Here is a 26,773-nt window from a genome sequence, read left to right as displayed (position 1 = left end):
AAAACCTGACAACACTTGTATAAATAATATAATTTGATGTATGTTAGCTTTATTGATCAAGTTATTCTTATTGAAACAATTCCAATTAAATCTGCTTCCTAATTTATCGAAAGTGAATCATTTATTATTCAATAGAAGCGGCTGCCACAAAATTTATTTCGATAAAGGAGGTTGTCCACGAAGCCAATAGCTCGTTCCTAAATAAATCATGTTTCCAATTCTTCGCGTAGCTAGATTTGAGAAGCACTGTGGGGCAAGGGGATGTTCAGGGACGCAAGCGGACACTACTGGTACCCCAGCACGCGATGAAGGAACAGTCGGCCCTCGCCGCGCGAATTACCAGTTTCCGTTTTTTCTTTCTTTTTCCTTTCCTTTCGGTCCTCCATCATTTTCCCCTTTATCGCATTCCTATTTCTCGGATCTGCCTCATCTTTCTCGCCTCGCTGTTCTCTGCGGGCGACTCGAATTTTTACCCTCGGCCACGTTTACTTTTTGCCACGCCGCGTCGTATTTGCGGAGATTGTAATTTTAATTTCGACGTGATTTTTCCTCGTATTCTGCATTACATCGAAGGTGCTTGTATGCGTCTGCATGTGCGCAAGTGTGTGCGCGCGCGTGCAGATCTATGTATCACATAGATAACTATTTCTCGAACACCTCGTATCTTTTTCTCTCTTCGTAATTCTTGTGCCAGGGTAGTTCGAGCTTTATCTTTCGGTACGTGCTTACCGATAAGCATTCACGCGCGACAGATGCAGTTCTAATTCTTACGGATGTCTTTGTTCGGAATCCCTCGTTTTTAGTCAATTATCTGTACAATTGCATCGCGCAATATCGATCGCCGAGTCGGATAGTCGGATTCAGTGGCGTTTATCTAGTCCTGTTTTTCCGCAATTCCCGAATTTCCTTCTGTCCATTTCCTTACTGTATTTCTTGTCGTATCGGTACTCTATCTGGCTTAGGGGCTACTTAGATCGCGGAAGATCGAGATTAAGACAGTCAGATGGACATTGCTGGTTCCCGGAACGCACTCTGACTAGATCCGAATTTACCAATCTCCGCTCTCATCGCGTTTATTTTTCTCATTTTCTTTTTCTCTCTTCCCTTCGTGTCCTCTCTCAGTCTTTCTCATAGCTCCATCATTGTCTTTTCTCTCTTTCTCTGTCGCGACCTCTCTCATTTTGCTCTCTCCTTATACTGACTTTTTGCCGCGTATTCCAACCGGTGGAATTCTAATTTTAATTCCGTGTCTTTCGACTTCGCTTCGCCACAGTCCACCCGTATAATCGTCCGCAAAATTAGATAGCGGACTAATCTCGTTTCCGCATATTCAACGAAACGCACGTCTCACTATTAATAAAACGATTAAAACTATTCTTAATTAATGTATTTTATTTTATTTGAAGTTGCAATGCGTGGAAATATTTTATAAATCCACGAAAATGTGTTCAGAAATTTGAGTTATGAATTGTGCTGGTCAAATCAAAGTTTAGTAAGATATTTAAGTAAATTTTTGCTTCTTCCAATTTAAGTATTGTGACTTAACTTAGTATAACTTAATATACTTCATTAAAGATATTTTATTTTTATAAAATATCAAAATTATATACGTTGTAACGTCGAGAAGTACCAAACCAACATATGTTCATATAACGTTTATAATCGAAATCAATTTTATTCCAAAAATAACACAAGTATAACTTGGCGAGATGATAAATTCGAAGGGGAGGCACGTGATATATGTCCGCGACCGATAATATTTATTTTAATAATACTCGCAGTCTCTATCTCTGTACCACATTCGCGAGAGATAAACGGCTTACGCATTCGTCCATCCACACGTTCATACGCGCGTAATCTTGTTCTTATTCTGACAATGGAATACCTCTCCGAGGCGACATACTTTTGAATCGGGCCAGATATTACGCGCGCACCACGTTTTATCCTATAACGAGCTATCTGACTTTAAGGTCTACTTGGATCGAGTAAGATCCAGATTTTAGCGAAGGGGGCACAGGGGCGGGTCGTCCACCACTAGTGCCCGAGGTTTGAGTGGATGATCGACTCGATCCAAATTACCAGCCTCGGCTTCTCTCGCTTCTTTTTTCCTTTCATTCGCCGTTGTTCCCCTGCCTTCCGCCGTTCCCCTGTCGCTCCTCTGCGGATATTCTTCTTTTCTTTTTTGCCCAACCCTCGTCTTCATTGTTGTCTTTCTTTTCCACCCTCGCCGAGCTACACTCCTTTCGCCCGTCCCCGGTAGCCTCCTCATTTTCATTTACTTTTTCTTTATTTACTTTTTATATCTGCATTCTACTCCGTGTTCGCCATTGCCTCGAGTATGCTGGCCAACAGCCACTACTGTATCCCGTACTGTACTGCGCTTGTAACCGCTCAAGAGCCCCAGGATTCTCGCATAATCTAGATAAGAAGTTACGAGATCGTTGCATTTTTCGCGTTACATCGCGATGACGTGACATTCCTCGTATCGACGTCGAAGGCTCTTCTCACGAAAAATGAACACATTCAGTTTATCTCGAGATTAAATCTCTTAGGAATGATCTGAGATGACATGATAGAACTTTTACAATTCAGTGTAGCTGTAAACATATTAATTTTCATTTGCATCTAAGCTAGATTCAAGATAAATCTAAGGTAAGCTGAGTTCATAAGCTTTTCGGGTACGTCAGATAAGAGTAAGCCATTAGGAGACTAGATTGGCAGCGAGATAGATAGGAAGCAAGAGTTTCATCCAGAATCTAGGCAATTGCTGTAATCTACTAGTAATACTTCAACAAATTGCTGATGTATTTAAGCTGCGATCGTACGAAGGGACATGGGAGAAAATGTGATACGAGAAACTGTAAGCCTCACAGATTACCTTGTTGTCATCCTGTATCTAACACGACACGAAAAAATTCCCCAGACGAGGCGGTCCTACGGTTTCAGCAACTGCCTACTCGGATAACTCGGTCTCGACTCGACTCCACTCGGCACCGGACACTCCCAATTGCTTGTCACGACTTTCTTCCCACACGTGCTTTTTTTCCCTTTCCCCTTTTTTGCCAGTGTCCCTTCGTTGATTGTTATTTGTGTTTTTCCGGGCTTTCCTTCGACGCCCGTCGCGACGACGGCGTCCCTTTTTACCGTCCCCTTCCTTCCCAGCCTTCGCTCGCTTCTTCTTTTGTCCAATTGCTATGTACATTTTTAGCGTCCAATCTCGTCCGACTTTGATGCTCCCTAAAGCTCTTTTCTTCTTATCTCCGTTCCTTTATCCGGCCTCCATCGAGCAAGAGTCTCATTTAAAAAGTGCATTATTATCTTCAGATATATATAGAGCTACGTTTCGCCTGTCGACCTGTGCGTGAACGATAGAACGTAGAATTAAATATTTCTCCGTCCAACTCAACCGTGTTTCCCTCCTTCTTCTCCTTCGTCGATTCTTCATTCTCTCTTTGACCGTGGTCCTCTCTCGCTATAATTTACTATTCCACTTTGCTTTCCTTTCGAGCCCGTCGTCTTTGCCCCACTACCTTTGCACCTCACTATAAATTAGTCTTTCGTTACCCGCGGCGCACTAATCGATCTTGCTCGCGCCTTTATCCTTCCGCTGAAACTTTCGACCGCACCCCTTGGTCCTTTCCGCTTCCCTGTCGCTTGCCGACTCACTCTGTCGGCGGCGCGTCCATATTCCGCCTCTCCTCTGCGGTCCATCGAGTCCAAGATCCAGATCTCTGTGGAAATACCTTCGTCTAAAACCCCCTGGCCACCCTCGCCTCTTCACGACCTTTCGTTCTCTCTCGACCATCCCCCGCTTCCACGTTCTTCAAGCACTCACTGCACACCCCCTTTCGTCTCGTTCTTTAGCCGTTCCCTCGCGTTTCTTTTTTCTACTTGTCCTTTTCTCTCTCGGCTTTTTTTCTTCGTCGCACTCACGCTTGCTCTTCCCGCCCTCCTTCGTCTTCTCGTAAGGAAGGTCGTAATTGGCCCTTCGGCCACGAGCGACCACGGTGGAAAGCAGCCGAGAGAGCGAACTCCGGATAGCGGGAAAGGATTGGGGGTTGTGCGGGGATAGGGTAATAGCAGCGGCGGCAGCGACGGCGGCGACCGTGGTGAGAGATCCTCGGGAGTGTCTACCCTATATCACGGGGGCTGCTGGGAAGTACAAGGGACACGGGGCTCTTCCTTCCACCCTCCTGGGAGCGAACCGGCCATCCCGTCGCTCTGAACTTTACCCGGGGTGAGATATGCAGAAATTAAATATTCATTCGGGTTACCGGTCCTCTCGGTTCCTCCTTCTCTGCTTCTCTCTCTCTCTCTCTCTCTGGCTCTCTCTCTACAATTTGCTTTCCTCCTTCCTCTCTTCCGCGTGTGTCGTTCCTCTCTCGTACTCTTTCCTGCTACCCGGAAGTAGTGCTCTGGCTCGCGGCCAGTTTCGTCGAAGCTCTCGAGGTTCGACATCTTCCTGTCTCGTATCGTGCACATCCGAGAAGGATGGTATGTACTAGCATACGGGTGTCCCAGAAATCAAACATGTTTTCTCGAATCTCACCGGTACCAAAAGTAAAATTGAGAAGAATGGGGGACATCGATCAATTCTACATTACGAACGATCGAATATCGAAATTTTGCGAGTCTAACTTTTGCGAATACAGCTATCTGAAACTGTCTCGTTCTCTCTTCTCGGTTAATCCAAAACGGATTCTAGACTTTAATCCTCCCATTCATTCATCAAAGTATGTAATATTGAAACGTATGGGAATTAACGAGGAAGAATGATGTCCAATACACGGATTTTCATAAATCCGATTCAGTCACGCCAAATAATCCGCGATTGACAGGGGTGCGCTCCGCTTCAGCGACATCCTGCAATACAAGCGTCATCATCCGCTTTCCTCTCCCCGTGCATCCGACCGTCCCGCTGTTCCGTTTCCTTTCCTCCGAGTCCGACGATTTCCGCTCGGGCTCGAAACCGTAGCGCGCATATTGCGCCGGAAGCATACCTGTTAAAGCAGCCATCGATTTTGATGAAATAATGACGAGTGACTTACGCGCCGTCTCTAGCCACCGGCAGCGATAGCGTGCCGCAGGAAGTAAGGCACAGGATGCGTTGCATTGCGTAATGTTCTACTCCCTTTATCCCCTATCACCCTTCCGTCGTTCCGTGGCCAACGTAAATTCTGTTTTCTGTTAGCGTGGAATTGCGTCATCCTCTCCACACTTCCTTCATTCCAAACACATCCTGCGGGATGAGCGGCTACGGTTTCAAGGAGATGAAACGCCTCGCTCGGGATAAAAGGATTTGTTTTACTGCTATCACAAGGCGGGAACAGAGACAAGCGAGATTTGGATATCGTTGTCGCGCGTCGTCGTCCAACGGTGGAACGTTGAACGTTCCACGACGTTCCACAACGTTTTGTCGGAATCACGCGACCGATAATTCGCACCGCGCCGAGACGTAGTCGCCGCGTTTTATGGCTAGAATTGCCCTCGGAGTTCTTGAGCCACCTTTGATTTCCGCCACGCTTCAGGAGAATCTGGATTAGTGCCTATGTACGTACTTAAATATAGAGTTTCCGCTGAGACGAGCGAGGAGAAGAAATCTTCCTTGAAAAGCTTCGTTTAATTTATCTTGATGTCAAAAAAGTATTATTTTATATGTGGATTATCATCTGATACAAGCTTTTGTTTGTTATGACAATATGTTGCAAAGTCTATGGACATACGGCATTTGCATTAATTGTCTATTTTATTTCTATTTGTAAGTGACACATTCCGAGACAAGGGAGAAAATTACGAGCACAGATTTCAGAAACTGCAAAAGATCCGTTCCCCACTGTTCTCAGAATGAAAGTGTCTACTCCATTTATCCCATGTGACAAGATTTCTAATTACGCGAGTCTAATCCCATCGCGACTATTTCTCCGGTAAGAACTGATAACTTCGTCCCCTCTTCCTCTTTCAATTACCATAATTAACATTCTACGATGATGGAATTTTACTGAGAGCAACGGCTCGCGACAATTTTCGAACTTGCTTCAATTAATCTCATTACTTACAACGAATTTATTAACTTTATTCAATATTCAGATTAATAGTTTTGTTGGAAATGTTATACAAACAATAACTGCAAATTAGGGAAACTAAGAAAACATGATTATTTTTATAAACTGAAAACTTTGTCAAAATCTGTATATGGATCTTTGCAAAAAGCTTGATATGATAATCTTGCTCGACTTAATTTATAATCTTTTATATCGAGTCTAGTCATATATAATTAACGGATGTTCTTTGAGATCGTGATTCTTCGGTAAAGCGCTTTAACATTCGCCGAATGCTTTACGCATGAGGAAATAAAATTCCTTTCTAGATGTGTTCCGGCTTCTTGCGGTTGGCGGCAATATCTCGGCGTTCATTCTACGGTGATCTCACGCACGTATTTCACGACATCGTTTCAATGCCGTGAAACGTTTTGCGACATAAGAATGCAGGTTGCTTCCTGACTGTGATTCATTATCATCGTCATCGACTCGTTATGTCGACCGTCATATTTTATAAAAGAAATAATGCGCAATGTATGTTGGTAATATAATGCTCGAACCTATTAGTCTACAGATTTATTACATTTTTTTGCATTTTAAGAGATGGAATTGGCAATCATGAATCAGTGATAAAGAAATGAATTAATTTGCCATAAAATGTATATAATAGATAGCCATCGAGAAGTATAGGATGTCTATCTTGTAATGGAAAGCTATCGTATATCAGGAAAATACATTAATCTTTCGAAATACATAAAATTGCTTAGAAAATCATCGGCGTTTTGCATAAATCTAGCTCAATAGCAAAAGGGGTTAATAATCTGACAGGTCGATTTCATGTTTCAGCCGGGTCGTAATGGTCCGACCGGTGATCATGCCGCGCGTTTCACGGCGCGGTTTGAATTTCGACTTGAATACGAGCCAATATGGGGTACATAACTCCGTGCCGACTATTAGTTTCGCCTTTACGAGGCAAATGAACCATGCTTGCGCTCGTAAGATCGTGAAGTTTACATTTTTAACGACGGAACACGTTCGCCCCTAGTGCGCCTCGAAAATTTGTTTCGTGGCGGGCGAACGAGCGAATGAGCAAAACCGCAACGATCGATTCTCCGTGTTTAGAAGGGCACTTTGTTCCGTGAGAGATCGATTTAACCCCAGCAACATAAAGTTCCGATTTGTAACGCGGCACCGAGGATGGATTAATCATGACTCCTTTATTGGAAGAGTGCATTTCTTAATGTTTGACGAAGTCTTTTGTTATCTCGATTTATTAAATTTAAGAAAAAAATTGCTGAATTAGTGTATTGCAAATTTTAAGTAAGAATTACATCAGGATTTAAGTAAGAATAGTACTCGATCGAAATAATTCAGCGACAGTTTAATTCGCAGTAGTGGTAATAATATGGAGTAATACATTTCGTAATAAAGGGCAATGTTACAATCGCGCCGTATTACGGTGTCGTCCTTGCGCTCCTCTATAATATCGATATATTAGAATCCCGATGAGACTGTAGCATTGTGCGACTGCGACAACGCGGTTAGAGGTATTTCCTGTCGACAAGGGACGAACTTTAACTAGTTAAAGCCACTTTCAGTAAGGATCGCATTGCTGTGACCTCTTTACGGGATTACGATCCTTATGGAAAATTCCAAAGGAATTGCTTCGACGACGAACGGAAACTCGTTAAATTAATTTTGCCGCAGGAAAGATACGACATCGTTGGCACAGTTATAAAATCATGATGCTCGTTGAGAATTTATTTACATGTATCCAGTTAATTAATATTCTTGAACTAAATATACAACTCTGTGTAATTTGTATAATCTGTCATAACAATTCACAATTGCTAATTGTTGCAATTTTATTTTGATTTCAGAGCAATCAGCAAAGAGATGGATGGCGTCAGGAAACTGGCGAGGTATGTTTTTGTATTATCTTTTATTCCTACTTTGATTTGATAGATTCTTTTTTACTAAAAAGGAATAATTCTTAAGATTAAAAGTTAAAACATTTTTATTGATACCATGATGTGCAAAAGGAAGTGAAACAAATAAGGCAAAATTTATGTGACTGACATAAAAGTGCAAACGGACTACGGACGCCTGTCGTGCCAGTTGCAGAATGAACGATTCACTAAATTGACGTAACATTGTTTGTCGTTGCTCCGCTGTATTGCAATTGTGTGTGCATAGCAAACGTCGACGGAGACGGTCGCTAAAGTTCAAAGTAATTTCAGGACACGCGGCAAAACGTTTAACACAGATTCCTTAGCGTCCATTGACGATCCCGGAAACACGTCCGCAGCATTGTTTGAGTTTCGATTTGAGCGCAGTCCAATATGTACCACGCGGTACATAGTCGTCTATATTAGCTTCTCATTTGCCTGGTACACGCGATGTTACCGACGATGCCGCGAAGGCGGCCAATTAAATTAACTAATAATACGCGCCCAAATCACCTTACATCGCGTGCCGTTCGATCAATTACCACTTATATATGTATAACGGAAAACTGTCCCGGCTAATTAATAAGGGCTATCAGTCTCGAACTATTACAACGGAAAAATTGTTATAATCGATTTTAGCTATAAAATAATTGCGTGAGTGAATTACTTGGAAATAAGGCAAGATTAGAGTTTAATTTTCCTGCATTTTGAAATTATACCTTTTTCTCTCGTGTATACGTAACTTCTCAAGGATCGCATACATATGTATACTACTATTAGGATATTGAAATACTTATTTTATTCCATACTCGTCAGATTTTGCTTTGCAATATCTTGCAAAAGCAGTGATTTTTCTTATTCTAAATTTGATATTCGGATAGAATGAATCGGATTGTATCGCGCCGCGGCATAAAAACCGACTTATCATTTCCGATTTTACTGTGCAGAATTTCCAGATAAGGCAAAAAACCAATAGGGCGCATCAGAGGGTTAACAGCGATCCCAGTAACGTTTACCGTGGCTCTCCGGGTTCGTATATTTCGCGGCATTGTCGTCGTTTGAGTTTCGTCTTGAACTCGAGCCAATGCGCGAGTCGCTGTTTTGCTCTCAAAAGCGCGGCGAATCGCGTCGTAAGAACGATCGTTACGGCGATTCACGATAAAATCCTTATTCCACAGTTCGCCGCCGCTGCCATCGAGAAAGAGAAGCGAAACCGCTTTCTTAAATATTATTCGCCCCCGAGCGTTCTATTATTCCACACAAGACAGGAGCAACCAGAAATTCGATCACATCGTAGCGGAGAATTTCCACCGAGTACAACGCGCAGCTTCGTGCCTCTCTACCTTTTTCGTTCGTTGTTTCCTCTTCCCCATTTTTTTTCCGAGACGAATTCATCCCTATCCACGCGGATCGAATCGGCAGAATTATGTTGTTGCGTCGGCGAAACGAGGTATTTCGTTTCTCGCCTTCGACAGGCGCGCTCTAGTGTTTTATGTAAAGATCGAACAATTTTATTCCACGTCCCCGAGTATGCTCCTCTCTTTTCTGACCATCTTTTTTTTCTTGCTCTGTCTCTCCCTTTTGCTGTGTCTCTCTCTCTCTCTCTCTGTTTCTCCTTCAGGGACCTCTCCCTGCGTCGGTGCCATAAATTTCACCCGCGCTAACCCCCTCTCTCCCCCGCTCGTGCTTTGCACTGTTACTCGCCCATATATTCCGATATCCTAGAACTCAACCTTGTTCCCGCAACCCATTTCGAAGCACTCCCGCGGTTACTTTGGCTCGCCCACCTTATACGTATATCGCGAATTCCGATATCGCGACCACAGACCTCCATAGGTATGTACATTCGGCAACTGTATCTTCGTGCCGCACATAGAACGGATGGGGCTTTCAGTTTCATCATCGTTTGGGACACTCATGAAAGAGCGCGTGCGAATTTATTTTATTCGTTTTAGCCGTATCAAGATCGAAACCTATTCCTTCTAACACCGTGAAAAAAAATCGAGTGTTATTCGGTTATAAAAATGATTAAACAGGAATGACGTCAAACCCTTGTAATGAATTTGATGGAATGGCGTTCGCGCTATTTTTGTCCTGATGGTTAAAGAGAAAGATATGATGTATGAAATAGACGTCACACTAGCGACGTTTTATTATAAAGCGCGCCCGAGCGCGAACAAAACCCACCGTCCATCCACCGATCGAACTTTTTGATACATTCTTTTTCTAAAAGCCCACGTTTCCCTTGTTTCGTTTTTGCGTGCACTCCGTGGAACATCAACAACGACATGTCGTCCTTCGCTTTTAATTTAGCCAGTGCAGTCGATCCTCTCGTACGTCTCCCCCCCGAACGATTTTCATTCTATTTGCTTGGCCGCCGTTTAACGGCTGCGCGCAGCTAAAACCACCGCAATACGGTGGATGCACTAAGGAATCGTATTTTTCTCGTCTTTGATTCTTCCGAGAGACTCCATTTTATTTGTACAGTGCCGTCGTATTCCATACGAATCCTTCTTCCACCTCGCCAGACACTTCGATATCCCAGTGCTTAACCTTGTTCCCTCGAATCCGTTTCGAAGCTTTTCCTTTGCTCTCGCTCACTCATTTCTCTTTATTTATTTAATACGAAACACCTCGATCAATTTGTAGTCGGTTCAGTTTGTATATTTCGTTTAAATAGTTAATCCATTAATTTATAATACGATTCTAAATTTCTACCGACTCATGCTATTCTTGTCGCGTTGTGTATTTCCTACACACACATATAAATTATTCGTATTTTTTATCGTAAGAGGCATGATTCTTCAGGACACGACAAATTTCTTTCGTTTGAATTTATTCTGGTCCATCAGTCGATATCGTGATTCTTAACTTTCTCGCTAACGTATCCGTCTTTTCAGCGAGGAGAATCCATTCGATCCGACGATTTCCGTAATCCGTAAGCCACTCGATTCTCGCTCGTCGGCGTGAAATTTTAATACCAAATCGATTCCTCCGTCGCGGCTTTATCGCTGCCTGCTACGCGCCGCGGTATCGATTTCGACCGTTGCGACAATTACGATTGACGTCTCGATACGCGATCGTGGAGCGGCCTGATCGGATTCCCTTGCACCGACGTCGCTGTTGCTTTCAACAACAACGGGGCTTCACCTTGTATAATCCACCTGCTTCGCCAAGTTACCGTTCGACTTCGAGTTCCATCATTTCACAGCGGGAGAATACACTTTCTTGCCAGTAGCGTAACCAACGACCTCGCAAGTCTCAAGGGAGCCCTAACACCGAAAGTAGAAGAGAAAAGACGAAAGAAAAAAGACGGGAAAGGAAAGTCGAGGGTGGAGGAGAAAAATAAATCTATTTATTATTCCGGTACAAACCCCATCTCAGAGAAAGAATAATACAAGGGCGGATAATGTAAACGATACAAAGCGCAGCGAACAATAAACACTGAAATGATAAAAAGGAGAAAGGCAGCAAAAAGAAGCGAGAGATAAATATGAAAGCCGATGCATCAGCGCGGAAACATCTGTTTCGTATCGGAATCGTGTAACACCGAGAATATCAGAGTGCTACCTTGCAAACAGCGAATGCTTCAAATAATAATAAAGCAAAGTCGCGCGAGCGCACATTTCGAACTTGCTGAAAATATCTTAAATAATTTATCCGCGAACGAATTCCGAGAGAGAATGGCAAGAAAAGCAGCAAGATCGAAATACGGTGGGATCAGGAAGGCAAAGAGTAAAATCAAGATGAAACACGGACCAGCAAAAGGGATGGCAGGACAGGGAGGACGAAGGGCACTTTAGCTTCTTCTGCAGCGGAAGGTGTGCTGAGAGCGTGAGTTACGTCACTGTCTCTCGCATTCGCGCGCACTCAAATATTCGAGCCGCGTCATAAATTTCGTCCCGTCGTCGTGTGTGCCCCGTGTGCCGTTCGCTATTTTGCCATGAATTCCGATATCCTAGAACTTAACCTTGTTCCCGCAACCCATTTCACAGTTCTCTCGTTTATTCCGGTCCGGCTTTCCCGATACCGGCGCATTCGCGCCCCGCACGTTGCACTTCTGCGGGAGAAATATATCCGGGCTGACGTTCGCGTCGACGCTGTCGGTGCTCTCTCTCTTCTTCCTTTCTCTATCCTTCTCTTTTCTCGTAATCTGATAATGCACATCTGCACGGAAGAATTCGGCGCGAAAATCCGGGACTCGCCTGCGGCAAAGCCGCAGAGAGAGGATCATCAAAATTCGTCCATTAACGAATTCGTGCACGTTGTGCTGGTCAAGTAAGTTGGAAAAATTTTCCGCAAGACGTAGAAACGTAAACAGTCTAAAATTCAGCACAATTGAGTAAATATCAGATAATCGAGGAATGCGTATCGATTATCCGGCATCGACAGTATTGCTGATAATGTAATAGTGTTCTTGCAATCGTAAGTAATGCCTTGCAATCGACAGTGAACGAAGTGGCTCAAGAATTTACTGCCACGATCCGCAAAATAATTAATGAACTGATGAATGATAGATGGTATTTGCCAATGGAATCGTCAAAATCGCGAGTACACTTTTTAACGAGATACTGCGTCGTTCCGACCACCGGCTCCGCGTTTGCTTCAATCAAATCTTCGACAAGCTTCGACGAACGTCAAATTCCCGACAGTGTACGGGTGACCTGAACTTTGCTCTTCCGGAAAAGTCGAAACACACGGGTACTCTCTGAATCTTGTCGTTGCACCGAGCGATTTTTCTTCCTCGTGTATGTCCTCGGCCAAGCCCCATCGCGAGATCTCGTTCCGTTTGTGCCATAAATCCCATCTGGTTGCGAACACATCGGCCCTGTTGCTTTTCCATGAAATCCGCTATGAACATCCTCGAACCTTAACCTTATTTCTGCCCGTCTCTCGTTTATTTCGGTTTGACTTTCCGGACACGCCGAGTCCCATGACGTTCCGTTCCCTGAGGAAAAGCGTAACCTGTTTGTAGGTTTCCGGTACGTACGCGCGCGGGTCATCAATGACTCGATCGTTTTACGGCCGGCAGAAATTATTGAAAAACGATCCAGCTCCATCCTGTCTCTCTTTTCCTCTCATCGTGCTCCTTTTTCGCGCTTAATGAATAATATAAGCGGCGCATTTTCTCCGGTAGTAAACCATCCAACGAATTTCGTGGCAAATCCTTCCGTGAAATCAGTTTAACGCGGCAGCTTAACGCGACAGTCATATTTGTAGGTGAAATTAATTTAATAAACTGGATTACTGGCATCGCGATGCAGGCAGAGGAAGAAGCGCAAATGAGCCGAGCTGTAAACGTCGAGCGAGTTTGGTAAAATGGCGAAAAGCACGGTATTAGGGCATACCGCGATATTTCGAGGTTCGATCGTTATTGCGAGCGAGAATTGACGAAATAATAGTGCTGTCCGTTCGCGCAGGATAACGGAATAATCCGAGATACCAGCGGTCTCCGACTTCGACCGGTCGCTGCGAATATGCCATCACAAACCGCATTCCCCACCGTATCACTGAGTTCACCAGCGGTGCACCGGTACGTCACTGCGGATACAAACTATTGGATTACACAACGGGCAACGTTCTCCGTCGCGCCGCGCGGACGTCAGCCCAGATATATTCTCCCCCGTCGAAAAGGGCGCGCTAAGGAAGTTACCGTGTTGCGTAAGCCGCCTGCAATTCCGTACGCTACGTGTCCCGTACGTTCCGGAACAAGGGTTGCCAGCCGGTGTTTCTGTAATCAACGGCGATGCCTCCGCGCTTATCTCCGTGCGAGCCCTGCCGCCACCACGACGTTGCGACGACTTCGCGTGATCTCGGATAAAGGGTCGCTTAAGAGAGAGAACAGATAGAGAGCGAGCGAGCGAGGAAAAGCGCAGGAACACCGATTCCTCCGAGTGACTTCGCGAGGAGGGATTACTGTGGCATTAGCAGCTAAGCGTGCCGTTAAAGAGCGGGATAAATTCGAGTTTTCCTCGTGTCGCGACTGAAATTATTCACGATGCTTCTACGGTGGTTTCTGCTGGCGACGATTTATTATAAAACGCTTCAACGCCGCGTTTTCGGTGGCATATTCACGTGTGCCGCGCTCTTAGCCACTTACGCGTTCACATATATCAACACCCCCTCGGTTCGTGTACCCTATTAAATAAAAGCCTGGATCTGACGAGCATATCTGGCGCGATGTGCGCGAGATATATCGACCTTTTTAAGTCCCCTGCCGAAACGCCGTAAATCATCCGGCTAACGCCGAAAGAGATATTAAAGATCGACCGTTTTGTTATCGGCATCCTGTGGAACAACGAGCGGTCGCGCATTTCGCAGGAGTGGTCTTCCTCATGAATGAAATTTTCTTCCTCCGCGCCGGGATAGAAACTCACCTTGTTACAGTTTATCGGTACTTTCCACGATGTATCCCGAGGAGTTCGAGCTTTATCTTAATAGAAAACTCCAATATCCACGGCTATCTTAATAAGCCAGACCGCGTCAGCGAGAGTCATCGGCTGTGTGCACACCGCTCGCGATATAGTACGTATATATATGCATATACATCCACCTCGAAATTGCGTAACCTCGTTTTCTCGCAGGCAAGCAGGCAGGCTCGAAACTTTCCTGTTTATTCCGAGCGTGGCGAACTCCCTTCCCGTGGGATCGCGCCGTACTGGTCCGGATACGTACTGCACCGGAAGGACCTGCGCGCGCGTTCATCCGCGGTAATCCAATCTCGCGTTTTTCGAAAGATCCGCGTTTTTTTCTGCCGTTCGCTCATAATCTCCAATTTTCTCGCTTCGATCCGGCAGGGCTTTTCCGGAACGCGAGCCCCGCCCGGCATCCGTCCGATACCCGGCACGGAAGTGGACCGGCGACAGTAATGTAACAATGTAATAATGGAGGTCACCGAGCGTGCACCCGAGACCGAGAACCGTATTGCATTCGAGAGCGCGCGCTTGCCCTTTTATACACCAATACTGAACTGGTATTCGGAACTTGCGCTGTGGCGAGAGCTCGTTTCCCGTAACCGGCGTCGAATCTCGCTCGTTTATTCCGGTTCGACTTCGCTATATAGTGCAGCTCGCCCGCTCTGGGGAATTGCAGATCGCGGGACCCTCAAAGTCCGTCCGTCTCGCTCACGGTAACCCAATAATGTACTCTAGTTCACACAAAGGATACTGGCACGAAGGATACGCGCGCGCGCGCGGGCGCGTGCCGTCGGCATCGATCCAGTAATTAATTCTTTCGACCGGAAATCGTCGCGAGTCCATGCGACTCGTCCCTCACGAGAGATCCTTTACGCGGTTTCCGTTGCACACGAGACTCGAATGCCGCGTAAAGTTTTAAGGCTGAATCAATCGCGCAGTTTGCAACGAATCGATTTCGAATCCGATCTCTAGATTTGCATAAATGCAAATCACTGTTTCGTAGATTACTGATAATTAATTTTTAATCGGTTTCTATACGCACAGTAGGTTGACGAACGATGTAACATGTAGAAGCAATCGGAATAATTGTGACAGCGAGATGGGAATAACGGGCTGGAATATTGTTCAGTGATTAAGCTAATACATCTCTCTAAAGCACATGATGATTGCACATTTAACAAGCACCGTAAAATTATGATGAAAACACGATTATTAATTCATTGCAAATATTGCGGTGTCATATTTAATTCAGAGTCACGATCACTCTAATTGATCCTACTGATTGTACTGAGAGATGTACTTCGATCAGTTTTACATCGATCTAATTTTAATCTGTTAAATTTACTGAAATGAATAATAATATTAATATTAGCTCGTATACATGTTGATAATGATATATTTTACAATTAATTTTGCCTCTAACTCACAGGCAAAATTACATTTATGCATAAAAAATTGACATTATTACTTCTTTATTTTTTTTGCCGGAAGTTTAATCTTTCATGCGGAGATTTGATAAACGTAGTTCATTCATCTGGCGGATTCTTACGGTATGCCTTGGGGAATGGTGCGGAAATAAAGAAAGCATCGCCTCTGTGTAGATTTTTCACAGTATATGTTCATTGATACGTGATCCTTTTATGGAGCGCCGAATCGACTTTGAAGCCAACCGGGCTCGCAGATTGAGCAGCGTAACGAAGGTTTTTAGAAACGAGATCCAATAACCGGCACGGAGTTCTACTCGCGCGCGGCTACGGACGCGTAATTTGCGCGATTTACGAGCGTATCGAGCGTGGAAATCAAAATTGCAGCTCGCGGTGGGAACGTAAAGCTCTCGAAGAACCGAACGCAGAAACCTACGAAGCGTCACATCGCAAACTCGAAGTCTCAGAAAAATTTCCGCTTTATTGGAATTTAACATTCCTGACGGACCTCAACCCGAAACTTGGCAAACGCAGTTTATAGGATGCTCGTTTTTTACTGTTTGTCATTTTTCCGTTCTCGGTAAAATACGATGCCAGATGCTTAAGGATTTCCGTAATTTGTTATCAGGATCAATCTCTGTTTTATAATGTCACGCTTTATTTGAGGACATGAAGGAAAAGTATATTACAAAGTTAGAAACCCTTTTCTATTTGTGTGAGCAATATCACGTTTCCTATTTGTATTTTACGATGTTATAATTAATATAATAATATACTTTCTACTCTTAAGTTTATGGATTAATCACTAGTGAAATGTTGACTACTAATCGAAGCTGGATTTTGCGGGACATAAAAGCGACAGTAAAACTCGTGATCCCTAATGGACTTTTTGATTTAATGACCCCATCAATCGCGAATCGGAAAGAGCAATGCTCGGTCGCGCCCAGTTCCGGTCTGGTTCTTACCGGAAGTAAGGACCGCTAAGCGCCGTTCTTTCCAAAAATTATGTGTCTAGGTATTAGGGAGTCCGAAACGGCGAATTATGATATCGAAAAATACGATGCACGCGTGGAAAGCATTGATGAAGTAATTTCTCTGAAATTTCAATTCGTTTTCAAGTCGTTGAGTGTATGTCAATTTGAAGCGCACGTGCAATTAACCGAATTTTTCTATCCATTACGTGGAATTATTTGATGAATATGGAATGCAATAAAAGTTTGCAATACACGATAACAAAAGTACCAAAGTGCGCTGCTTGCACCGAGCGCTCGAAAACGCATCAGCGAATAGAAATTAAAGTGCACCGAAGATTGATCTTTAACGTACGATCTTGTGCATAGCATTCGAGACGGCCGTCGTCACGAGGGGAGAAGAATTTACGATGAATCGCATTCGATTTTCTCGAATTGTGCGCCATCCGCCTCGAGCTGCTGTCGTCCGTCCACCAATAAAACCGATAACCGAACGCTCGCGGGGGTCAAAAGTAAAACTCGTTTGTGAGGCACACCATCCGCGAATGACGATATATCTAATGCGCTGTAGCAGACGGTAGTAACGCAATAATGAACGTACCCCGGAATTTCCTGGAGACCATTCTGCACTCCTTGCCCCCTATATGCCCGTCCACTCTCCGCTCGCGTCGTAAATTCCGCCGCATTTTGTGCTGCGCTCTGCAATTTTACCGTGGGATTCCAATATCCCGCGACTAAACCTTGTTCTCGTAACCCCACGCCGAATCTCCCTCGTTTATTTCGGTTCAACTTACTACAGAACCCCCTGCTCGCCGCTCCCCATTCCTCTTCGCAGCCTTATCCTCTTTCGCCCACGACCAGTACGTGCTCTCCGCAGTCGTCTCCTCAGGGACGTCACCCGCCCCTGGTCCCTTCAAAGACCACTTGTGGTAATTTAGTCGCGTCTTCGGATCACAAAGGCCCCGCACGGTAGAAAATATTTAAATTCTAATACGTCCCTCTTACGTGCCGCACTCTCGCGAGCGAGCGAGCGCACCCTCGCTTTAACGTGTAATAAAGCCGCGCCTAGTAACCCACGGGAAATACATTTACATGGGGAAGAAGGGGGTCAACGAGACTCACTTCCGCGCAGAGAGGCGGAGTCGCGCCCGCTATTTCGCGAATGCTAAACGCCGCGTTTGTCTCGTGTTGCATCTACGAACGGACAAGGCTATCTGTTATTTTTTTATTCCGCTTTCTTAAGTATACCACTCTGCTGCTCCGAGGGAAACACATTAACTTGCACTCCACCGTGTTACTCTCCTTACTTTCCTTTATCTGGCATTTGAAAAAAGAAATGGATGGGAATTACTTTGCGAGCACGTTTCATGCATATGTATGTACACTTACGCAGCGGTAAACCCTTATCGCCGTTAGGCTTCCACGGTGGTAAATTCGATTAGGCGTAATTTAAGCGAAGGAATAGTGTACTGAAGCACGCACTCAGACCACGCATAAACCTACGGTTTTAATATTTTACCGCGGGATTATGCATGGTCGCCCTCATTTCGTTCCTTTCTCCTGCGAGATGTTACGACCGAAGCATTCGCGTCCACTTATCGACTCCGTGCTCATACAGGAGCCACTGCTGCGGGTGGAACATAATTTGGCACTGTTATCGATTCCGTCTACTCATTCGGAGGAATGCAAGCGCAGCGAACGCGCTCTTGTTTAGCACACAGACGAGGGAATTGTTTCTTCTTCGTTCCGATCCGTCTAATCCGAACGCATTAGTCGCGCTACGGCTACTTAGGTTCCCCCGGCTGTGCTCGAAGGGTTTGCTCGAGGGAATTCCGTCTCCGGACCTCCAGATGAAAGTCCGCAATCCGATTTGTTCCTCGCTGCAAGCGCGCGCCCGACAGCAGCACCCACCGCCCACCCTGATGCCCCGTTGCAGCGACACGCCGGCTTCATGACACGGATGATCGGCAGGAATTCCCCGGCCTCATATTGTTAACGCGGTTCCGTATTTTATTCGCATTACAAGAGCACGCCGAGACGGCCATGCCTTCTGGTAAGGCAACCATACGGCTCGGTTGTCAAGGGATAAATCGAGTCTTAGCATTCCCCACAGTCACCACCGCCTATTCGCAGCTAACGCGATACATTTGTCTTTATCTTCGGTCGTTATCTCGGCTCCGGAGCGTATCTTCCGCAAACTGTTCCCACGTGACTAAGTGGCTCGTTATGTGCACTAGTCGTGGCGTTGTCACCTTCCGCATCTCGTCCTCGCGGAAAAACAGAAGAGATCCACGAAATTCTACCAAGTTGTACATCGGTTTCTATACGAAACATTTTTAGAATTTTTACAACATGATCACGACACATGATCAGTGAGGAAATGTCCGAAAGTTTGTTTAATCTAAATTATACATAAATTTTAGAATTTAATATCTTGCATTTTGTAATCAAGAAATTTATCCGCAGCAACACGCATTTTACATTAAGATATGCGATTAAAATACGGTGGGAGATATGTATACCCCGTGGAACAGCGAGATTAAACCTTCGCCAACCGAAACGACCACGAGATATGTACGATACAACTCCAATTATATGACGCAAACCGCGGGTAGCCTCAAGGGTCAGTAAGTAATCAGTATACGCAGTTACGAATTAATGAAAGATTACTCTCGCAGGAACTGTCGGTTGTTGTTAGCGTACATTCGAGGAACCATATATAATACAAACACGAAATCGTGTGCGCATCATTTATTTATGGACTTTTTCTCGAAACTGCGCGCTTGATGATGCTTCACGAGTTATTCTGCGCGATTATTATCATCGATGCAGAGGAGATACCGGCAACGTGAGGCGTACCTCGGAAATAAATGCGACGTGGCACATTGAAAATGTGCAATGATATGCACGTTATTATCACAGCGTTTCTCGGAGGTATCAACGCGCGCTCAATATCCGCACGATTCCTAACGAGACTCTGCGATCCAATTTCGAGTCGCGATACAAAACAGCACGTCCTCCCGTAAATATGTCAGGGTGTATGGGCGCAGAACTCGCAGCAGAGGATGGGAATATAAGAACTCGTTACGCATTCCATTCCACGACACATTTCAGTATCGCGGAATCAAACCTTATTCTTCCAAACTCACGTTTCCCTCGTTTATTTCAACTTACGCCGCTACCTCAATCATTTCTCCCTCTTTCCTCCTCTCGTCCCCCCTGTCTCTGTCTCTGTTCCTTTCATCGCGGCTCTCGTAGCTCGGTATATATTTGCTCCTTGCACGTTCAAATATCGCGGAGTTGCCTTTCTACCCACTTTAACCCACGAACGAAGTTGCCCAGAACGCGCAACATCTTCGGCGATTCTCAAGGCTGAAAGAACCGCGCGACGACGATATATACTGTCGGTAGTATTTTTTCCTTGAGATAGTCCCGACTCCGGAGATAAAAGCAGTAAATCAAGCCTGCAGTTTGTTGCGGCACCAAAATATACCATTAAGTAACTCCCGAGCGTTGCACCGAGTGCAACGCGCGTTTGCTGCTGGCGTAGGTACAGATGCTGCTGATACAGTGGAGAACGGCTCAGAACGGCGGAGTCGTATGTATCTCAGTCGCATCAGCGGAAGAATATTGCGCGGCAACTCGAGATTAATGGACGAATATCGGCGAAACTGCAGGACGCGGAAGCATTTTCACGACCAAAGTTGCGACATATTATCGACTATATTACGGCCCGATTTGGCTCGTGTTCACATTCGTGCGCCGAAATATTTCATCGAGTTGCAACACATCCGGGATTAATTAGACTTAACTGGATCATTAACTGATCGACTTGATTACGAGAAGGAGGTGAGACCGACCGCTCGTCTCGAAAGAGTTCTTCGCGAATTCTACCCTCGTGTTTTCTTCGCCACCCACCACCCGTGCCCCGAGAATGTGTACGCTCGTTGGTCCTTCAGATGCCGCCTGCGGTAGTCACTTCTCGTCCGCACCCTGGCAAGCTCGAAGCCTGCCGGTGACGGAGCAGATACTCTAGAGCGGCGCTCCATCTCCCGAGGTCTCCTGCGAGGGGTAGCAACGAGGTGATCTTCCCTCTTCGGATGTTCCTGCCGCGTTGCCCTGCTCTTCCCCTACCTTTCTCTCTATATATATTTATCTCTCTTTCTCTCTCTGTTTCTCTTTTGTCGTTTCCCCTAGCAACAAACGCTCTCCATCCTCCATCAACCCTCGCTTCGCCAGGGTTGCCAGCTTCTCAAAACAATGCACTCTGAAATTGCACGGAGAGAATGATAGTATCTCTAATCTAGTATTCACTCTGAGCATAGAGAAAGAGAGAGAATGTGCGTGCGAATGGTATATAATTTTTTATTGCGAGGTGAATTGACGATTACTCTCTGATATTGTTCGGAGACTTGAACGACAGATTCTAAGAAAACATGATAGTGTCCAATGTCAGTCAGAGGCAGGTGCATCTGAACTTGGAAAGAGATCGACGTGGAAAATTACAAATCCGACGTGAAAGACTGTAATTTACGAAAAATTGCAGAGCCCGGCGCGTGACAAAGTGACAGAGCTATTGCTATAATTATAGTTGGCGGTTGGTAACGGCGCCCCGCCCATTCGCTCGACGTGCACGTGGCTGGCGTGACGGTGTGTGTCCGATCGTTATTGCGGAAGTAACCACCGCCGTCGCCGCGATGGGCCCGAAGAGAAAAACGTGTGGGGCGGAAGTCGGGAAAAAGCTGCGAAGTGCAGTCGACACTTTCGACGTTCCCTCTCGCGAATGTCGCGAGCACGTCGTCATGCTGGGAGGGCTGCGAAGCGGTGGGATGCGGGGTACAGTGCTCTCGTAGCACTGGGGTTTCAAGAGAGCAGAAAAAGGTTCAATTAAAGAACGTCGTTTTAGTAACTGGAATTTCGCCGAATGGACCGTTGTTAGCGTTGAGTATAAACCTTTTTTAAAATGCCCAATTCCTTCTTTAACTGTTTGGATTGTGAATTTTGCGTATGTCTGACTGAGTTCCGCTGTGTGTGTTTCTTTTATCGATATTTCTTGAGGCTTGTACCGTATTCATTGCCTTCGAATTTAATTTAATTTAATAAAACAAATGAAGATTTTGCACTAAATATTTTACATTATAACTTTTGTAGCAGAATCAACATGTTTAGAAATAAATAATTATTTTATTTGAAATAGTATCACCAAGCTTTAAATCGAGGAATAAAATTTATCAATGTCTTTGAGATATGATCTGTCAGAGTAAATAATTAAGTAACAATTATAAAATAATGGCTTTAGATTGCAGCGGGTTCTTGGAACTGTCGTGAATATTCGCTTCCATAGCATCCGGTGTTCCTATATATATTCAGTTACCTGATTATAACTATATTTGAAACTGTCTGGGTAACAGGAAGCATCGAAACTGGACTGACACGCTCAGCAGTGCGTTAATTGAAGGATGAAGGATAAGTGATCCATGGACCATTAAATTGTCTGATCGGTACTTTAACCGAGTCACTGAAGAACATGACGAACGAGCGTCGACGTCACGTGCAATAGGATTAATTCATGGCAGTCTGTGATCTACGAGCAATGCTGATACTGTGAGGAATTGATGTTTGTAAAAAAAGAGACAGATTTTATAGAGAAAATAGTATTCTTCTGTCGATTAATTTTCATAGCTTAACGCGCACTTCTTTCATTTCATTTATAATATATATCGTAATTGTAAGAGTTACACTAGATACACACGGTAATACTTGAGAGAATCATTCTGAATGCAATAATTTCCTGTCGAAACCGCGTCTCTCAAATTTTGACCATTTATCGGCTTTCTCAATTAAGTGATTCGATTGTTTTCGACTATCCTGCATCCGGATCGCCCGATCTACTCGGACATCTCGAGGAATTGCCGTCGGACCAATTCGAACGCGCCATGAATATAGAGTAAATAGTTCTATGCAATTATTATTACACGCGTTATTAGGATCGCAGCCCGCAGGAATATTGAAACGGTGCGCGTGGGAGGTATTTGTGAGTGGGGAGTTAACGATCGTGCGGTTGAAATCGCCGGGGTAATTCCTCCATTGTGGATCTTTGCCGGAAATATTTTCACGTTGATTAGAACTCACGCGGTGCTCCCTTAATACGATAGTTAGTGCAATTACAAACGGCGCGGTGCGATGCGGACGCGGCCGCGTACAGAGTTAATTCGAGAGATTAAAAATCGCTGATTCCGGGCGCGCTTAATCCTCGAGAGCTGCTGCTGCATGATCAAAGTCCGCGGCCGTTAACGCGATTAGCCATTATCTCCCGGCTATTGATTAACAATTCCTTGTGCTCGATCGTTCGAGAGTCACAGTATCCAATAATGCGAAAGATGCAAATTAGGATGCTAAACTCAATATGATTCTTACGCTACCGATTCCATCGATTTCTCGTTTCTAATTTTTTTTTCATGGTTATCAAATTTCATTCATATCATGCACGCACGTATGGACAAATTACTATGAGCCTCTGAGATTTTCCCGGGCAACGAACAAATAATTCGCGCAACCTCGTTCTCGTTCACCGGTGAGTTTCCGCAAAAGCTATGGTCCTTCTTTTTTCTCCTCGGCGCGGGCGGCATAAAGTTCGCGAAACAAAACGCTATCGACGGCTTTCCGAGACATCCCTGTCGGAAATTTCAATCGACAGAACGTGTTTAAACGGTGGACAGAGCGCTTTCAGAAAAGAAGCCGTGGGTTTTTCTCTCTCAGCGGGTTGGAAGTTTAAGTGGTCGAGCGCGAAAGTAGGAGGGCGAGAAAGAAAGAGAAGGGAAGAAAGGTCCACCCGCCGAGAACGAGAGAAAAAGAGTAGTACGGCACGAATGGGCTTTGACTTTCTATATTTGCGGAGAAACCGGCCCGGTGTTCGCGTGTGGAAACCTTTCATTAATTTCACAAAGACCGCCACTTGACCCCCTAACCGTCGTCGGCGTTTCTTAGGTTTCTTCTTTTTTTGTTTCGAACGTAGCCCTGCTGGAGGAATCGGATAACGCGCAATCGCGAACGGCAACGAGCGGCTTATGCACGACTCATTAAACCCGAGCTGGACGAAACGTGGAAACTCGTATCCTCGCCACACATTCAGCGCCGAACTGTGCACTGTGCGCGCATTGGACAAATAAAACTCAGAATCAGAGAGTCGCATTAACACTAAGTGTGGACGGAAGTGCCGCATTTTCACCGCGCATTTAGCACCGAATGTGACTCCGCGTTTGAGTCTAATCTTGACATTAAGAATTTTAATTCCCGTGGTCTCTGGTTTCCGTGCGGTTGCTGGAATTAACCGTTAGTGAGTCTCTATTGCTTCATTCGATTTATATAATAATGTGTAATATATAATATCATATAAACGTGATAAATTTAATGAGAGCTGATCACCGGGCAAAATTGTAAATTGGGCATGTTTAATTCGTTCGATAGAACGTTTTAATTTTCTCTGCAGAACAGTCTCCTTATTTACATGTGCTTACGCTATCAGTTTCCATTCGCGGCACGATTCGCTGGTCTCACCTACCTAACCGGATTCACCAAATTCTCAATCGAAAGTCAATAATTGCACAGTTAGATTTGAACTCGTGTAATTCGACTGTGATCGGGGAACATTGGTTAATCTCAACCGAGTACACAGCGCGAGGCGCTTTTGTACAACATTTTCGCTTTATCTTCGCGCCGCCACACGTCGAGAAATACTCAACGTAGTTCCTCTCATCGCCCACCGCCATTAATGCAAATATTGTTTCAACGTGCGTTAGTTAACCGCATTCGCTCGTCTATTCTAGATCTCTAGTGTTTCATTAATTTTTCCATAGATTTGTCTATTTATCTTTGTCTGTGTTTATCCGTTTCTATATTTAATCTAGGCCATTTAATCTAGGTCAATTAATAATATTACTCGGAATAATAATTTTGTCATGCTGCAAAATTCCTATTTTTTTAGTTAATAATTCAATTCGATTCACAAAGAACTCGATTTTCATATTCAAATCTTGGTAGTCGGAGAAATGCTTATTCAAAGAAAGAAAAAATATATATTGATGATAGATGATAAAATATATCCTTCTTTTTATATATTTTTTCTCTTTGTATTTTTAACAAATAACATTTAGATATTATTTTACGAAAAATTTAAAAGATTCTAATAATATTTGAAAATGTTTCTGCTTTACTAGAGAAGAGACATTAAGACAAGATTTCGTTATAAAATGGACCACGGATTTCTCTCTCGCTACATAATGAGGGAAAAGCGGTGAAAGATTAATGCTCTGTCGATTTAATGTGACACAAAAGATTCTCCAAGATGAATTGCTTATCGTTAATTCCATTACGTTCCACGTTGGTAAATCAGAATGAAGAACAGGGCATAGTGATCCATTAGGTAGTAAAAAGAAGTTTACGTTATAGTTTAAATATTATTTTTTTAAATGTTGGCAAATAAATTATTTAAGTTTTACTTAACATGCAAAGGCATCAACTGAACATTACGGAAAGTGGCATACAATTCTGGAGTTTGGAGTTATAATGTTCCATGATTGCGGTCGATAGATCACGTTCAGCATTGATAACCACATTATTATCGAAGTTTCAATTATTACAACTCCTTTCTTGCGAAGATTGCACTCCGCGGTAATGGCAGAAAGGAATGGATTATAAGGCCCCCTCGTTATTTGCATTGTCGATAAATTTACAAAGACTCGTGTAGCCAAATGGAGCTTAAAAATTCTCGCGCGAGCGTTTTCCGCATTGACAATCCATGATTCACCATCCGTGATATTCGCTGATGCGTTAAATAATCCGAGAGCTCGTCTGCCGGAAAAAAATCTCGTAATCCGTTTAATATAGCTTGTTTGAGATTACTAGCCATTCGCGGAACTAATGGCGGATTTTTCGCTTGCGTTAACGGCGGCGCGAGCGATTAATAAAACGCAAAGTGCGCGGCAATGGTGAACGATCGGCTCAAATTGCCCTCGAAACAATTGTATCGCAAACTCGTTTTATCAAGAACTACGCCTCTCGCTCGTTGCTCTCCTCCCAACTGTAACCTACATTTTTATCGCTGCTTTTGCTCGCGCATTTGCTCGCATTACGCAGAGCGGGATTTTTACTCTTCGATAAATCAGAATAGTCTCCTGGCATCCAAATGAATCAGATATTTGAAAAATAACGTGAGCTGAGTGGAGAGAATGCGTGCGTGAGACAAGTGTATAAGGGTGAACGAGAGTTACCAAGTACCTCTTCCAACTTTCGGATAGAAACTTCTAACTTCTAAGATAAAAGACCAGAGTGTAAAATAGCATTAAATTTATTAAAGAACTATGAAGATATTACATGCACTTGCCCCCACGTGCACTTAGTCTCGCATGCCCTAGATCATTGTTACTGTCAAGAAGTTGGCGGGTTGTGTCCCGTAATACGTGAAAATCTCACGGCTTGATTTCGCTCAAATCCATCGTATCTGGTGAACGCTCTTGATTCTCGACATAATGCAGCTTTCGTGTCAAGATCGCAATAACGAAATTATTGGTTGCAGTCGCGTCACTTCGTTTACGTTGCCGCTATTCATCCTCGCGATTCACGAGTCTGTGCAAACGAAAAGATAATACCGAATGCGTTCAACATAATAAAAATAAAAATCTAGCACGTTCCTTGCGCACGCATGACACAAATGTAGGCCATTCGTATACGCGAATGCGAGGCAATAATCGCGAAAAAGCTGCAGACTCCTGACGATCCTTTCGAGTGCGCACAAAGAAGACATAACTCCCCGGACACGACACAATAAAAGAGTGCGAAATCGATCGGCACGAGCACTCGCTCGCGTCTTCGCCGTCTTCGTCGTCGTCAACGATGCAGTCTCTGGAAAACCGGTTGTGAAACGCGAGCTCTCTCACGTATAAATATCTATAAACACCGTGTATTTGCCCGCAGAGA

At 44.4% G+C, this 26,773-nt stretch overlaps 1 protein-coding gene across 1 annotated transcript in view; it reads left to right on the top strand.

The window, feature by feature from the left end:
• The window catches only part of LOC105277218 (toll-like receptor 3), a 192,398-nt gene that overhangs the window by 127,511 nt on the left and 38,114 nt on the right, over nucleotides 1-26,773 (top strand). Inside the window, exon 4 of the mRNA XM_011335426.3 lies at nucleotides 7,919-7,960. Coding sequence (XP_011333728.2) covers nucleotides 7,919-7,960 — 42 coding nt within the window. The remainder of the gene's footprint in view (nucleotides 1-7,918; nucleotides 7,961-26,773) is intronic.

The sequence above is a fragment of the Ooceraea biroi genome, chromosome 3 (genome assembly GCF_003672135.1).
Source record: "Ooceraea biroi isolate clonal line C1 chromosome 3, Obir_v5.4, whole genome shotgun sequence".
Classification (NCBI taxonomy): domain Eukaryota; kingdom Metazoa; phylum Arthropoda; class Insecta; order Hymenoptera; family Formicidae; genus Ooceraea; species Ooceraea biroi.
Note: the sequence above shows the minus strand (reverse complement) of the source record. Positions and strands in the feature narration are given on the sequence as shown.